Below are 16,960 nucleotides of genomic sequence, written 5' to 3'. Positions count from 1 at the left end.
AAGTGGTGCAGGAAACAGGATCTAAGGGTCAGTCATAAGAAGACTGTTGAGGTACCATTTACGAAGAAGCAGCTCCAAGACACATACTGGAATCTCAAGCTTCTCTGATGAAACTCTATCAGTGAAGAGGATAGTGAAATATCTAGGGGTAACCCTGGATGAGAAACTACTGTGGACCCCTCACGTAAGGAACATCTGTTCCAAGGTGAAATGTACTTTAATGAGTACCAGGAGAGCTTGTAGTAAAAACTGGGGCTTCAGACCCAAGAGTGTGTACTGGAAATACACCACAGTAGTGAGACCTGTGATTCCTTATGGGGCTACAGTGTGGTGGAAAGAGGTAGAACAGCAGGTAGCTGCTAGGGGGCTTGCTAAGGTGCAGAGATTGGCCTGCTTAGTCATTACAGGCAGTATTAGCAGCACACCCACTGCTGGGATGGAAACCATGCTGGACATGTTCCTCATTACACCTGTGGGTAAAGATGCAGGCAGCAGCTGGAGCACACAGGTTAAAAACTGGCAAAAAATGGAACTCACTGGGGTATCTAGCATCTCACTAAAATACTGAGTGAGGTAGACATAGGTATGGTTGGGGAAATGCCGGCCGACTAGATAACAACTCCCAGCTGCTTCAACAAGCCTTTCAGTGTAGTAATTGGAAGTAGAGAGCTCTGGGAGAACAAATTTTGACAGCATACTGGGGACATCATCTGGTTTACTGACGGTTCAAAAACAGACCAAGGTGTAAGCAATAGGGTAAACTTATTGTGGGTCCCTGGTCACTCAGGAATTAGTAGTAATGAGCAAGCCAATAGGTTGGTCAGGATAGGAGAGAAATGAAACTCGTGGTTGGACTATTGGTAGGCCATGGGAATTAAAAAGACACCTACATACAATGGGGATAATAGAAAAAGACCTCAAATGTAGGATGTGTGGAGTGGGTGATGAAACCGCATCACATCAGATCTTCGAACCTGAGGCATTGGAGATTAAAAGACACAGAATATTTGGATCAACTAGACCTGAAGAAATTATCTCTAGCAAAGCACCAGTAAAGGATCTCCTTGCAATGTTCAAGGGCATTGGTTGACTTTACTAGAGACACAGGGCACAATACAGCACAATAAACTCTGTTTCAGTGCGGGCTTGACCAATGTTGTTTTTGCTTCCCTGATAAAATCAAATCAAGGCAACCAGCAAAATGGTGATTCTATATGAATGTCTAAGGAATGTATAGTTAAAACTTGAGCCATTTGCTATGGTTAGTTATTTAGATAAGAGTAGTCCACACTGCAAAAGTGGCTAAAAGCTGGTTTTTATGGCTTTCTGCAAAAGTGCAGTAACTTTGCACCTCTCAATATTGGTAACTACAGAAGTGGCCATCCCCACAATTGGTAATTTTCATACTCAAAAATCACAATTTTGCTGTGTTTCCTCATAAACCATCCATGAATAAATAGTGCTTTTGTAAGCCACCTAAGGTCCACCCTCGATTACACCTAATGCAAAAGAACCGACTGATTTGCTCAATTTGCCTGAACTGGAGGAAGTGTATAATGTTTATATCTTGACCCTGTATTGCAGGATAGCTAAATCATGCCAGTTCTTTTAATAGGTATGCAAATGGTTGCTAGGCCAAGGACTATTCAAAACACTTGATCATTTGCCTCTGTTGGTGTTTATCTGGTAATAAATATGCAACCAGTCACTTTTTTATGATTTATTCAACCCTGAACATGTTTTCAAGCCACTGCAGACTCATCATCAGATAGATGTGTTACAAGAGCATTATGTTGTGGACCAAGTGTAGCTACATGCAGTGCCGGTGCTGCTGATGGAAATGACGGAAATTTAGTGATCGGTGATGAAACATTTGCAAACCCAAAAGTATTTTTTTATGTTTTAGGTAGTTACAGTGCACTGCCTTGTGGTATCCGTATCAGATTGCTTCTTATAGGCTACATTATTATGCTATGTACACAAATAAACACAGTATTTAGCTACACTCAGTTTTACACTGATTCACAGAATGTAAATATTCAATGTTTTTACAAAGAATATGGATTTGATAGATATTACGCTTTACTACATAATAGTCTTTGGCAATACATTGTATTACGGTACATATATTAGAAGTCCTGTAAAACAACCCTCAAATTTTTCTGCAATTAGTTCTAAGGAATCATAAAAGAAACACCAGAGGGAGACTAGATCAAAACTGACCCTAATACATGTACCTTGGTGCTGCAATTGACTGAGGTGGTGTGCAAATTCAGTGGGCTTGTGGATTTGGTGTTCACATTTCCCCACATATTAACTAAGTATGTGTTTCAGGTATTTTGTCAGCCAGTATGTCGGTGCACCAATATTACTAACTATAAGTCTTAGAGAAATTTCTTCACTATGTTCTTTGGGAAGTCCATACAGCTGTTATGGCACTGCTGCTCACATTTTAAGATCGTTAATAATGTTTCATGGCACACCTGACTCATTCAGAAGAGTCATCACCTTCCTATCAATTTTAATTGTAGGACTGACATCTATCTGACTGTATGCATTGTCAACTAGAGGATTGAATAACATCTTATTCTAATCCACAAGTGCGGCAGTTTCCTTGTCCTCTCACAAATTTCTCAATGCCGTTCTTTCTCCCTCAGAGGTGTTTGATCTTAGCACTGGCATCTTTGTAAGGGTTCTACAGGTTTCGCGCAGTGAACCTCTTCTGCTGCTTTCAATGGGAGATAAGCTACAATATGATCCATGAAGGTGATGTAATCTGCTGTTGGTAGTGTTTTTGGAGTGGGTGTAAAATTTAGCATTTTAGCAAGGATCTTCACTATATCCTCATCCAGATATCTGTTTTCAGAAAGAGTTTCCAAACAACAAGATAATGCCCCATGTTCTCGAGCCACAAGCAAGTCTCCCTTCACGATCTTCACTGGATTTCTGAGACTGCGTGGTCCTCAGTCTTTTAGCTGTTCTGGTGTATTGAGAAAGATTTGACCATTTTCTAGGAATTTCCATTCACAAACAAAACAAAATCAAAATGTAGTGAGCGGCAACCAAAACCGAAAGCAAACTTAATAAATTTGTTTTTCCTAGCAAAGAATAAAAAGTAGAAACAATCAGAAGAAGCAAAACAAGTTTTTAATACACAAAGCAAAAATCCATATATCCTAGCCAAGTAAATTCGTCATAGGTTTTTATTTGTGAAAGATACGACTGCATTGCTTAGTTCTGTCACAGACATAAACATTTGAAAACTCAATTATTTGTGAGTTTAATAAACCAAGAGCACCAACTAATGGTTCTTTGGTGCACTATGAAACTAACAGCACCTTCTATTGGTTCTTTGGTGTAGTACACTGTGATGATTTTACATGTGAACTACTAAGCTCAGCAGATGATTTCTCATAAAACTTTAAATTACGATATCTATGTTTACTTGTCCCAACTGCCATGCAATGGAACCCATGTGTTGCAATGGTGAAGTTTCCTGTGAAAAACCCATGACAATTCTAGTTGTTCTGGAAATTAGAACATTCACACAGACATACATGACGGTTTTACAGTTTTATTATTGGGTATACACAAGATACTTTGCAGTAGTAGTCACAGCTTAAATCTCAATACTTCAGTGATCACTACACTAAACACAGTCCTATGTAGTTAGAATAACTTACCTCACATCTTCATTTTCTTCAAATTCTGACAGACATATAGTACACTTCTCTGTGTTGTCTTCCAGATCATCTGTTCTTCTCTTGAACTGCAATAAGAAAGGAAAACACAATCACTGTTAAAGCGAACATCAGCCTAGTGTCAAACGTTCCTGCATGTAACACAGAGTTTTTGAGATCTCCCCTCCCAGGAACATCAGTCATCTTATCAATGGACACAAAACAGGTGCAAAGAACAGTGAATACAAATGATAGTGAATTGCATCAAATTATCCACATAACACATCACTTAAAATTAAAAACTTTGAGCAAGGAAATAGTACATATCCTTGTGGTTTATCTTTGCACTGCAATTTAAACTGGTTTAAAACCTGTGTAACATGTACATTATGCTGCAATACTGTACTCTGTATTCATCAGTAGAATTTCATGGAGAAAAAAAAAGCACTGTTACTAGAAACATAGGATCATCACCATTATATGCACAACTGATGCATGTTTTGGCTACTACATGCAGGTGGCAGAGCATAAATGGAAGGGATTAGGGAGAAATCTGCCACAACTTTATTGGAGACACTACCCAGTGGTGGTGGTTAGTGTTTAACGTCCCGTCGACAATGAGGTCATTAGAGACGGAGCGCAAGCTTGGGTTAGGGAAGGATTGGGAAGGAAATCGGCCGTGCCCTTTCAAAGGAACCATCCCGGCATTTGCCTGAAATGATTTAGGGAAATCACGGAAAACCTAAATCAGGATGGCTGGAGACGGGATTGAACTGTCGTCCTCCCGAATGCGAGTCCAGTGTGCTAACCACTGCGTCACCTCGTTCGGTGAGACACTACCCAGTACTGTCCTAAAGTGAATACAACAAACCAAAGAAAATCTTAATCAAGATAACCCATTATTCTAGAATGAGATTTTCACTCTGCAGCGGAGTGTGCGCTGATATGAAACTTCCTGGCAGATTAAAACTGTGTGCCCGACCGAGACTCGAACTCGGGACCTTTGCCTTTCGCGGGCAAGTGCTCTACCAACTGAGCTACCGAAGCACGACTCACGTCCGGTACTCACAGCTTTACTTCTGCCAGTATCCGTCTCCTACCTTCCAAACTTTACAGAAGCTCTTCTGCGAACCTTGCAGAACTAGCACTCCTGAAAGAAAGGATACTGCGGAGACATGGCTTAGCCACAGCCTGGGGGATGTTTCCAGAATGAGATTTTCACTCTGCAGCGGAGTGTGCGCTGATATGAAACTTCCTGGCAGATTAAAACTGTGTGCCCGACCGAGACTCGAACTCGGGACCTTTGCCTTTCGCGGGCAAGTGCTCTACCAACTCAGCTACCGAAGCACGACTCACGTCCGGTACTCACAGCTTTACTTCTGCCAGTATCCGTCTCCTACCTTCCAAACTTTACAGAAGCTCTTCTGCGAACCTTGCAGAACTAGCACTCCTGAAAGAAAGGATACTGCGGAGACATGGCTTAGCCACAGCCTGGGGGATGTTTCCAGAATGAGATTTTCACTCTGCAGCGGAGTGTGCGCTGATATGAAACTTCCTGGCAGATTAAAACTGTGTGCCCGACCGAGACTCGAACTCGGGACCTTTGCCTTTCGCGGGCAAGTGCTCTACCAACTGAGCTACCGAAGCACGACTCACGTCCGGTACTCACAGCTTTACTTCTGCCAGTATCCGTCTCCTACCTTCCAAACTTTACAGAAGCTCTTCTGCGAACCTTGCAGAACTAGCACTCCTGAAAGAAAGGATACTGCGGAGACATGGCTTAGCCACAGCCTGGGGGATGTTTCCAGAATGAGATTTTCACTCTGCAGCGGAGTGTGCGCTGATATGAAACTTCCTGGCAGATTAAAACTGTGTGCCCGACCGAGACTCGAACTCGGGACCTTTGCCTTTCGCGGGCAAGTGCTCTACCAACTGAGCTACCGAAGCACGACTCACGTCCGGTACTCACAGCTTTACTTCTGCCAGTATCCGTCTCCTACCTTCCAAACTTTACAGAAGCTCTTCTGCGAACCTTGCAGAACTAGCACTCCTGAAAGAAAGGATACTGCGGAGACATGGCTTAGCCACAGCCTGGGGGATGTTTCCAGAATGAGATTTTCACTCTGCAGCGGAGTGTGCACTGATATGAAACTTCCTGGCTGATTAAAACTGTGTGCCCGACCGAGACTCGAACTCGGGACCTTTGCCTTTCGCGGGCAAGTGCTCTACCAACTGAGCTACCGAAGCACGACTCACGTCCGGTACTCACAGCTTTACTTCTGCCAGTATCCGTCTCCTGCCAGTATCCGCTGCAGAGTGAAAATCTCATTCTGGAAACATCCCCCAGGCTGTGGCTAAGCCATGTCTCCGCAGTATCCTTTCTTTCAGGAGTGCTAGTTCTGCAAGGTTCGCAGAAGAGCTTCTGTAAAGTTTGGAAGGTAGGAGACGGATACTGGCAGAAGTAAAGCTGTGAGTACCGGACGTGAGTCGTGCTTCGGTAGCTCAGTTGGTAGAGCACTTGCTCGCGAAAGGCAAAGGTCCCGAGTTCGAGTCTCGGTCGGGCACACAGTTTTAATCTGCCAGGAAGTTTCATATCAGCGCACACTCCGCTGCAGAGTGAAAATCTCATTCTGGAAACATCCCCCAGGCTGTGGCTAAGCCATGTCTCCGCAGTATCCTTTCTTTCAGGAGTGCTAGTTCTGCAAGGTTCGCAGAAGAGCTTCTGTAAAGTTTGGAAGGTAGGAGACGGATACTGGCAGAAGTAAAGCTGTGAGTACCGGACGTGAGTCGTGCTTCGGTAGCTGAGTTGGTAGAGCACTTGCCCGCGAAAGGCAAAGGTCCCGAGTTCGAGTCTCGGTCGGGCACACAGTTTTAATCTGCCAGGAAGTTTCATATCAGCGCACACTCCGCTGCAGAGTGAAAATCTCATTCTGGAAACATCCCCCAGGCTGTGGCTAAGCCATGTCTCCGCAGTATCCTTTCTTTCAGGAGTGCTAGTTCTGCAAGGTTCGCAGAAGAGCTTCTGTAAAGTTTGGAAGGTAGGAGACGGATACTGGCAGAAGTAAAGCTGTGAGTACCGGACGTGAGTCGTGCTTCGGTAGCTCAGTTGGTAGAGCACTTGCCCGCGAAAGGCAAAGGTCCCGAGTTCGAGTCTCGGTCGGGCACACAGTTTTAATCTGCCAGGAAGTTTCATATCAGCGCACACTCCGCTGCAGAGTGAAAATCTCATTCTGGAAACATCCCCCAGGCTGTGGCTAAGCCATGTCTCCGCAGTATCCTTTCTTTCAGGAGTGCTAGTTCTGCAAGGTTCGCAGAAGAGCTTCTGTAAAGTTTGGAAGGTAGGAGACGGATACTGGCAGAAGTAAAGCTGTGAGTACCGGACGTGAGTCGTGCTTCGGTAGCTCAGTTGGTAGTTTAACCCATTATTGTTGCACTTCTTGAAGACACCTGACACAGTGACTGACACTGGATAGTTGAATCAATACAAACTGAAGGTATTCAAATGCCACTGATGGATTTCCCTCACTGACACCCTCATCTGACTTCCTTAACAGACATCACTGACAAGGAGAGGTCCCCAGGGGTGGGAGTGACTTTTACCATCTCTACTGTGATGTAGGTTAAGATCCAGCTATCACACCCTGCAGCCCTTCAGCCTGGCAGGCCCACATTTGCAACTTATTGAGAAAAAAAGACATTTCGGAGTTTTGCGTGATGCTCAGTACCATTAATATAGTGGCATCATACTGACTGGTTGCATTGTGTTATAGATAGTGTAAGGCCTTGAGATGGAGAAGGAAAGCCTGGAGGCAGAGAAGGTTGTGCATTTGATCACCATCAGGTACTTCAGTATTTTTTATTTTTCAATTTTTATTGAAATTACTTTGCTCATTTTTTTTATTCAGTCAATTGGTTTAAATGTAATTTTATATTTCCGTTGCTTTGGCACATCAATTTAACCATTATATCAGCTTATGTACTTTCTTCCTATCATTCTTTTTCCACCTGAAATCTTTGTTCACATGATTTTAATTGATTTTATGCATTAATTACGATTTAATTTATTTCATTTTATAATCCTGCTTTTTCATCCATTTACTACACACTTTATTTCTATTCCTCATTTTTCTTGAAATTTGTTTTATTTATAATTCCTTCTTTCATTTAAATCTTCATCTCCGTTATTTTGTTCATAGTGTAACAGGAATTTAGGTTATGTTTTAAACATATGTACAACAATAACCATAAAAAAGGAAGTCTTGTAATAAAAAATACATTTGTGACACTACTGTACAGTCAACATAAATAGATTATTTTGTCTTTTGTTCTTTAACTGATAGATCGCATTTTCAAAATTTACAAATAAAAAATATTAAGACACTTGATGAGGTCCAGCATGTGAAGGCCTTATATCACGCAAGTAGTCTACAGAAATCTTCTCTTTTTATGTTGTTGAGCATCACACAAAATTCCGATTTTTTTCCCTTTTTCTCTCTCTCTCTCTCTCTCTCTCTCTTTCTCTCTCTCCCCTCCCCCCCTCTTATTCATCAATTACTTGCAAACAAGGGCTCACTATGATGAATGGCTGCAGGGTGTGATACCTGGAATCTTAACCTACATCACAAAATAGATGGTTTCAAAAACTCGGTTCCACTGCTGGAGACCTCTCCTTTTGAGTCTAGCATTTCATCTGCTTTTGTACACAAAAGGAAACATGAAACACAGAGCTAACAACACATGAAACAAAATTCAGCACATCAAAGACAACACAGAATGGCAATGGCAGTGTCAGCGTATACTGCATTGTGTGTGGTGTAAACTGGCATTGTATGATCAGTCAGCTAAGTTTGGTAGTGACCTGAAACAAGTGCATATCAGTCCAATGTACTACACCATCTTGCAATTTCTGTGATTCTGCTGCCCCAATCAGGTGTTGTGGCTAGTTATTCTCCTGAATGGCGTGATTAGCAATGGAAATCTCCGTAGCCTTAATCACTATAAAACATCAGTCAGTTTGGAAACTGGAGGAGGAGTATAAACAGCAGCAAATTTTTAAATTTGCGCAGCACCTGTATGGTTATGCTATCACATGCACGAAGGCTTTCACAATAATTCAAAATTAAAACAAAACTAATAGTGGCATGGAACCTACATGGAGTTCCAGTATTAGTATTCAAATACTTTGCATCCACCTTAAACTGTCTGTACTCGGTAAATTTACTTCTAAGTTGCTCTGAAATAGATACACTAGAAGTCTGTGTTTTATTGAACTTCTCTGTTCAGCATCACCTGAAAAATGAAGTATTAAATCATATCAATCAGCAATATGAATCACAAATTAGATATAAGACTCTACTGATTAAAAATTATTTCTCACATAAGAAGTAGTGAAAAAGTAGTGGAAAACTTTCTTCAATTTCTTTTCCTTCTTTTAAGAAAAATAGCTAATGCTGATTCTGCAAGTCCATATTCCCTTGCAATGTCTGCTTGTTTCATTCCATTGTCAATGTCTTTGAAAATCTTGATAGCCTTGTCTGTTTGTTGAGTTTTAGTTATTGTCCAAATCAAGTTACCTTCCATTAGGTATGTGGGTGCACACTCAACGACTGTGGTATGACTTTCAAATGATAAGAGCACAGCAATCAATCATCCTTTTCTTTCAGGTTTTATTAGACAAATGTAGATTTCGGCTAGTGACTAGCCATCATCAATGCTAAAAAATATAAGAAGTACATAGGCAGGCGATAGTATAGAAAGTTACAACTCATGACATAACCTATATGGCTTATACATTAGATTACATACCACTATTTCTTAACATCAATGCACAGCCTAGTGCATCAGTCCCCTGTTGTTTAGGCTTCTGTCACAGTTCATTGAAGACTATATAACGAAGGTAGGTTTTGTGGAGAACACATCGGTTGGCTGTATGGCAAACTCTATATGAACTAAGTAATATATAACACTCAAAGAAAGGCAGCTATGGTCTCTAGCAAAAAAACTCCAAATTTGCATAGGAATAACACAAAATAAAATACAAGTAAAATTATTTACGTTGCTGTCCGACTTATTGTCACAGTAACAGTACACACAGAAGATATAAAAAATTCCAGTTTCAGTCCTTGTGAGCCAATTGTTTTGTTACTCTTAAAACACATATGTAAAATCAGATTGGTAAAACTTAAAAAAAAAAATTTACAAAACACAAGGAGGCACATGCTATATGCTGCAACTATTAGAACTGATTTGATTTAAATGTTTCTATCTTTTGTACTATTTTTCTCTTTCTTTAATCATCATGACAGGTATGTGGTTCCTCTTATTTACTGAATAGTTCGTAGATGGCACCAAATGTCAGAAAGATGGACAGTTGTGTGGATTGCTGTTCCATTACGAATGTAGAGAGTACTAATCTCTGTGCCACTTGAAGCAGATTTTCATTGTAAATACAATAAAACCAATATACTGATTTGCTGTTATTAACCAGGTAGATGCATCTAAACGAACACACCATGGAGGAAGTTCTGTAGGTTAATTTGTTCGACAATGAACCTACAACTGACAATTTGACTTTGAACAGATTACGCCACAAGTTGTAACGTTTTATACTATTGCCTGACTATGTACTTCTTGTATTTTTTTAGCATTGATAATGCCTAGCTCTAGCTGATATCTAGATTTGTCTAATAAAACCTGACAGAAAAGGACGACTGATTATTGTCCATGTGTTATTACTCAAGCCTGAAGGAACTGCATATGAGCCTGTCACAACACTTCTGACTGCAACTCAAGCTCAACAATGTACACACTATAACAGTTAACATTGGTTCAAACACAGGAGCTCTGTAACTCTTTCCATTTGCCACTCAGCATGGCTCGCCCATTGTTATATGATATTCCCTACCTGCTTACCATCACAGTATTTAGTAAATTTTCTGAAAATACAGTGCTGAAGGTAGAGAGGTTTAACAAACAATATGTGCCACTATGGTCAGATTTTTAGAAGTGGATACATAGTATGATACATAAAACTTTGTCTTTGTCACAACAGAATGTCGCTCAAATTATTTCATCATTGTAATTTGGAGGAATTAATACATACAGGAAATAAGCTGGGACCACGTAAAATTATTGCTGTATCTGATTTTATAGTTGTATCGGTAATTGTTGACGGAGGGTTGACTGTATTAACCAACATGAACAGACTGAACAAGAATCTTAAGCTCTGTAGAAAGTAAGTAAATTTTAACACTACACAGTATTAACAGAATGGCTATGGGGTGTTACAGCGCCATCAAGCTTGGCAAAGACTTTATTACGAACAACAATAATTCAGTACAGTATTTCAAATTTATAATAGAAAGAGACAACAATATTTAGAGCAAAAGATTTTTTTAAAGTGAAGGATCCTGTTCAACTTGGACAGAAGATGAGCAGTGTCTCAAAAATGTTATCAAACAGTGTGCACAAAGAGAGGAAGGAAGACTAAATCAAATGAAATCAGGAAAGTTAATGATTGGGATGAACTGAACAGTTAGGAGTCAACTGCAAGAAGTGCATAATGCAGGGGATTTAAGAGACAAATAAATCAAGGTCAACAGAAACAAAGCCCACGACTCTCTGATATGAGATGCAGTTGAAAGCATTAGCCCTGAAGATAAGATGAGCATTAGAGGAGGACAAATGGAAGCTGAACAACCATTATAGACTCAATGAAGTGAGAAGGAACTGTTGGAGTTTTAACTGATGGTGAGGAACACAGAAAAGGATGTGAGTTATGAATCAGTGAACAACAGATTGGAAAACAGGCATCAGGAAGAAGAGTATGTAAGGAAAGTTGATGCTGTTGTTAAATCAGAAAGTAAATGCAACGGAGAATCATTAGGGGACTAGGAAAGGGAACTAGCAATTTGGTTTCACGTGTAATTGAATACGGGGACAAAGATGATGAAGAAGAAGTCAGGGAGCTGTTGACAGAGAAGTTAAGACAGGAGTCAAATGAGCACAACAGGGTATTCAGATAAGCTAGATTTTGATGGACAATCAGAAGTGGTCTCAAGTGAAAACAATGAGGAACAAATAGTAAGTAGTAGAGGCACAGTGTGATAGATACAGTATTAATGGGATGAACAACAAAGGAGAAAAGCAAGATAGAACAGTGGAGATGGAATCTAATGAGGGGGTGAGGGGATGAGGTGGGTGGGTGGGAGTTAGAATATTTCGTATAAGAAAAGGGAGGCAAAAAATGAGATTATAGCTTAGACAAGGGCGGCAAAAGTCTCGACGTCAGAATTGTGGAGAAGAGAAGGAATAAGTCACCAGACAGAATTTTAAATTGGTGTCAAGGGGTGAGGAATGAAGATATGGCTGAAGAGGCAAGAGGACTGATTGTGTTCATTGATAACAACTGCAGATAAAACCTCAAAATGTTTAGTATGCAAAGAAGTGAGGACCAAGAATTGAAGGGTCAAGGAGTTTGCAAACTTTTGCGAACATGTGTGGCATATACGACTTCCAAAGCTGTTTGGGGGTTTCTTTCAATTTCATTTTTTCAAACTGCAATCTCTTAATATTAATACTATTCTGTAAACACGTTAGAAATTTTCTACTGCAGAAAGTAACCCAGCATTAAAATATGAGTAAGAAGAAGGGGAATAAGAAGAACAACAGAAATTTATTATTAACTGGATAGGGAATAAATATGGGAAATGGTCATGAAGTAGATAAACATCAGTAAATTTTTTATTTGCACGTCAAGTTCCGAAGGACCAAATTGAGGATCAAATCTGAAAGGTCATGGAACATGTCAGTATATGAAATACAACATAAATGTAATAACAGATATAAGTAAAATGTTTATGAAGCTGAAAAAATCAATCCATAAGTTCAAGTAAATGCAATCATCAGTACAACAAGAAACAGCTTAATTTTTCAAGGAACTCCTCGACAGAATAGAAGGAGTGACACATGAGGAAACACTTTTGTTCTGATTTGAAAGGGTGAAGGTTACTGCTAAGATTTTTGCAATCGAGTTCTAGCTTACTGACAAAGGATGCAGCAGTATACTAAACACATTTCTGCGCAAGAGTTAAGGAAGTCAGATCCAAATGCAGGTTTGATTTCGTCTGACTATTAACTGAGCGAAAGCTGCTTATTCTTGGGAATAAGCTAATACAGTTACAAGAAATGGCAATAAGGAATATGTTTATTGAGAGTTCAATGTCAAAATACCCAGACTCGCAAACAGGGGTCGACAAGAGGTTCGTGAACTTATACTACTTACTGCCCAAACCACCCGTTTCTGAGCCAAAAATATCATTTTAGAATGGGAAGAGTTACCCCAAAATACAATACCATAAGACATAAACAAATGAAAATAAGCAAAGTACACTAATTTTCATGTTGAACGAGCACTCACTTCACATACCATTCCAATAGCAAAAATGGCAGCATTAAGTCTTTGAACAAGATCCTGAACATGGGCTTTCCATGACAGATTAGTATCTATCAGAACATCTAGAAATTTGAACTGTTCAGTTTCACTAATCATATGCCCATTGTGTGAAATTGAAATGTCAGGTTTTGCTGAACTGTATGTTAGAAACTGAAAAACTGAGTCTCACTGTGATTTAGCATTAGTTTATTTTTTTCAAGCCATGAACTTAGGTCAGAACTGCAATATTTGAAACCGAGCCAATGCTGCACACAGTGTCCCTTACTACCAAGCTAGTGTCATCAGCAAATAGAAATATTTCAGAGTTACCCGTAATACTAGAGGGCATATCGTTTATATATATATATATAAGGAACAGGAGTGGCCCCAACTCTGATCCCTGCCCCCCACTTGACCATACCCCACTCAGACCCCACATCACAGCCATTCTCAACCATCTGTTGCTAAAGTAAGAGGTGAATCAATTTTGAGCTACTTCCCGTATTTCGTAATGGTCCAGCTTCTGGATCAATATATTTTTGTGACCGACATGATCAAACGCCTAAGTTAAATAAAAAAATATGCCTAACGTTCGAAACCTTTTGTTTAATCCATCCAGTACTACACAGAGAAAAGAGAATATAGCACTTTTAGTTGTTAAATGACTTCTAAAGCCGAACTGTACATTTGATAGCAAATCATACAAATGATCAATTATCCTCGCATACACAACCTTTTCAATAGCTTTAGCATGGAGCGAGGTGGCGCAGTGGTTAGCAGACTGGACTCACTTTCAGGAGGCTGATGGTTCAATCCAACATCCGGCCATCCTTATTTAGGTTTTCCGTGATTTCCCTAAATTGCTTCAGGCAAATGCCGAGATGCTTCCTTTGACAGGGCATGGCCTACTTCGTTCCCCATCCTTCCCTAACCTGATGAGACCAATGACCTCGCTGTTTGGTCTCTTTCCCCAAATCAACCCAACCCAATAACTTTAGCAAACACTGATGGCATAGAAATAGGTCTAAAATTGTCTACGTTATCCCTTTCTCCCTTTTTATAAAGTGGCTTTACTACTGAGTACTTTAATCATTCAGGAAACTGATCATTCCTAAAGGAAAAATTACGAATGACTTAATACAGGGCTAACATGTGCAGCACAGTACTTTAATATTCTGCTAGGCACTTCATCATAACCATGAGAGTCCTTAGTCTTCAGTGACTTAATTATTGACTCAATCTCCCCCTTGTCTGTATCACTGAGGAGTATTTCAGGCATTAATCGTGGAAAGGCATTTGCCAAGAAAGTTATATGATTCCCTGTAGAAACTCAATTTTTATTTAATTCACCAGCAATGCTCAGAAAATGAATACTGTGCATATATATGATCTATCAGTAACAGAAATATTTTTACTATGAAGTGAATTGTGCTGCTGACCAGACACTTCCTTCACAACAGACAATATGGTTTTAATTTTATTCTGTGAATTGGCTATTCTATTTGCATACCACATACTCTTTTCCTTCCTGATAACATTTTAAGCACCTTACAATACGGTTTGTAATGGGTTACTGTAGCTTGACTGTGAAGAGCATGAGAAATGCATTAAGGAAAGCATTATATTTGTCATCTATGTTATCGGCACTATAAACATTCTGCTACTCTTGTTCCTTGACAAGGTTTAAAAACTCTGTATTGCTGTTGGGTTAACTTTCTTACATAGTTTGTAATTATATGTGACATTTGTTTGTGTACAAAAGCCTTTTAGTGTTAAAATTTGTGCATCATGGTCTGAAAGGCCATTCACCCTTTTACTAACAGAATGCCCATCTAGTAATGAAGAATGGATACAAATACTGTCTATGGCTGTGCTACTATTCCCCTGCACCCTAGTGGGAACAAACACGGTCTGCATCAGCTCATATGACTTTAGGAGATCTACCAACATCGTTTTTCTTGCACTCTCATATACAAAATTTATATTAAAGTCACCACATGTAACTAATTTCTGGCACTTCCTGTAAAGTGAATCAAGAACCCTCTCTAGCTGGAGCAGAAATGCTCTGAAGTCAGAGTTAGGGGACCTATAAACAACAACAATTAGAAGTTTAGTTTCACTAAATTCAACTGCCCCTGCACAACATTCAAATATCTTCCAGCACAGTGCCTTGATACGTCTGGGACTCAAATGGAATACCATTTTTTTTTTAACGTACGTAGTCACTCCCCCATCCCACAAGGAACTCCTTGAAAAACGACCAGCTAATCTGTATCCTGATAAAGGAAGCCTCTGAATTGTCAAATTATTTAAGTGGTGCTCTGACATACTACTAATTTCAGAGTCAACATCTATAAGCAGTTCACTAACTTTATCTCTAATGCCTCTTATATTTTGATGAAATGTGCTAATTCCTTCTCTACTTGGAAACATGACATCCTCTGAAGATGAGTCCTTAGAGCGACTTCCCTTAAGCGGGTATACCTATCAGCTGACTTCCATCTAAAAAATGTGCAGCTCTAACACCAACTACTACAGCAATATTTCTATGAGTGATCCCACCACCACCCACTACAATGTCACCTATATGCTTTGCCAGCCTCCCCTTCCCATACCTATTGAAGTGCAAGCCATACATAGTGAAACCTGATATAATGACAGACCCAAATGGCACCACTGAAATGTGACCCATGCTCTCTGCCATCAGCGCCCTCTCCAGCCCTATGTTAACGTGTCTGACAGCCGCATTAAGATGAGACCGATCATGAAGCTGAAACAGTTGCACAAAATACACATTAGTGTCACCAGTCTGGGTAGCTATCTTTACCAGATCACCAGCTACATCATATTCCCCATCCCTATCAAGACTGCTCCCTGTTCCACCTACTATCACTACCTGATCCTCCTTCATAAAATTCCTACATAAACTCCCCTATGCTGTCAGTCACTTGAGCCAACCCTGCAATATGCTTCACAATGCTGGTGACCTGGTACTCACTCCCCAACACTTCCTGCAACTGCTGGCCCACACCTCTACCGTGCTAACTACCTAGCAGCAGAATCTTCTTCTTCCTGTTAGAATTTGCAACTGACCTAGGCCTCCTAACTGCTAAGGACTGCTGCATGTTCCCTACATCTACAGCTACAAGAGGCTCCTCTCCACTCAACACTGACAGTAGGTCAAATCTATTGCATAAACGCAAAGTATAACTGTCTGAATACCTTTTCCTCCTGGCTGCCTTCTTGCCAACTGCCCATTCCCCACCACCCTTCACCCTCCTCAAAATATCTAGTTCCTCCTTTACCCTTTTTTGTTTCATTTTCTTTGTTTGTACAACGCGTAAAGGTTGGAAGAAAAAAGTCAAAAAGAGGAAAGTTGCAAAGAGGGCTAACCCACAGCTAAGTTACATGGCCACAAACAAACAAAACATTTTAACCAGGAATTATACAAAGATTACGATGACAGATAGTACAGATTTAGTCTTATGGTAAGGTATAACAGTTATGCAACTGTTCTGATGGGCATACCAAGGGGATGGTGAGCTGCAGCACTGCATGCCAATGAAATTTTGGGTGATCTGCTGAGGCCGATCAATGGACTTTAATTACGGTTTCTCACTCATTCCTCATGCAGTACAAGTATGAACTTGTAATGGTTTCCTACAAGGAAGGAGGCACATCGATAAGTGTGGGAAGGTTTGACCCTGTTTTATAGAAGTGCAGGAAATTTTACACAGTAGGATATATACAGAATAAATAAAGGTACCCAATGGATGACTAAAAGTAGCAGTTTTTGTAAGAGACTGAACTGATACATGCTAGGTAATAACAGGGTGTATACGTGGAC

The 16,960-nt window shown here is 40.2% G+C and overlaps 1 protein-coding gene and 5 non-coding genes across 20 annotated transcripts in view; 1 reads left to right on the top strand and 5 right to left on the bottom strand.

Annotated features, from left to right (window-relative positions):
• The window catches only part of LOC126365765 (E3 ubiquitin-protein ligase Arkadia-like), a 323,922-nt gene that overhangs the window by 12,114 nt on the left and 294,848 nt on the right, over positions 1 to 16,960 (bottom strand). For all 15 annotated transcript variants that reach the window (XM_050008269.1, XM_050008274.1, XM_050008281.1 and 12 more), the window contains one exon: positions 3,684 to 3,769. In XM_050008269.1, the coding sequence (XP_049864226.1) occupies positions 3,684 to 3,769 (86 nt within the window). The remainder of the gene's footprint in view (positions 1 to 3,683; positions 3,770 to 16,960) is intronic.
• On the bottom strand, positions 4,654 to 4,728 carry Trnas-cga (transfer RNA serine (anticodon CGA)). The gene has a single exon. It is a non-coding gene; the product is annotated as a tRNA-Ser (tRNA).
• Trnas-cga (transfer RNA serine (anticodon CGA)) lies at positions 5,254 to 5,328 on the bottom strand. Its single transcript has one exon. It is a non-coding gene; the product is annotated as a tRNA-Ser (tRNA).
• Trnas-cga (transfer RNA serine (anticodon CGA)) lies at positions 5,554 to 5,628 on the bottom strand. The gene has a single exon. It is a non-coding gene; the product is annotated as a tRNA-Ser (tRNA).
• Trnas-cga (transfer RNA serine (anticodon CGA)) lies at positions 5,854 to 5,928 on the bottom strand. Its single transcript has one exon. It is a non-coding gene; the product is annotated as a tRNA-Ser (tRNA).
• On the top strand, positions 6,771 to 6,845 carry Trnas-cga (transfer RNA serine (anticodon CGA)). Its single transcript has one exon. It is a non-coding gene; the product is annotated as a tRNA-Ser (tRNA).

Source organism: Schistocerca gregaria, chromosome 4 (assembly GCF_023897955.1).
Source record: "Schistocerca gregaria isolate iqSchGreg1 chromosome 4, iqSchGreg1.2, whole genome shotgun sequence".
NCBI classification, from domain to species: Eukaryota; Metazoa; Arthropoda; class Insecta; order Orthoptera; family Acrididae; genus Schistocerca; species Schistocerca gregaria.
The sequence above is the reverse complement of the archived record's forward strand: the minus strand, read 5'-3'. Positions and strand labels throughout refer to the sequence as shown.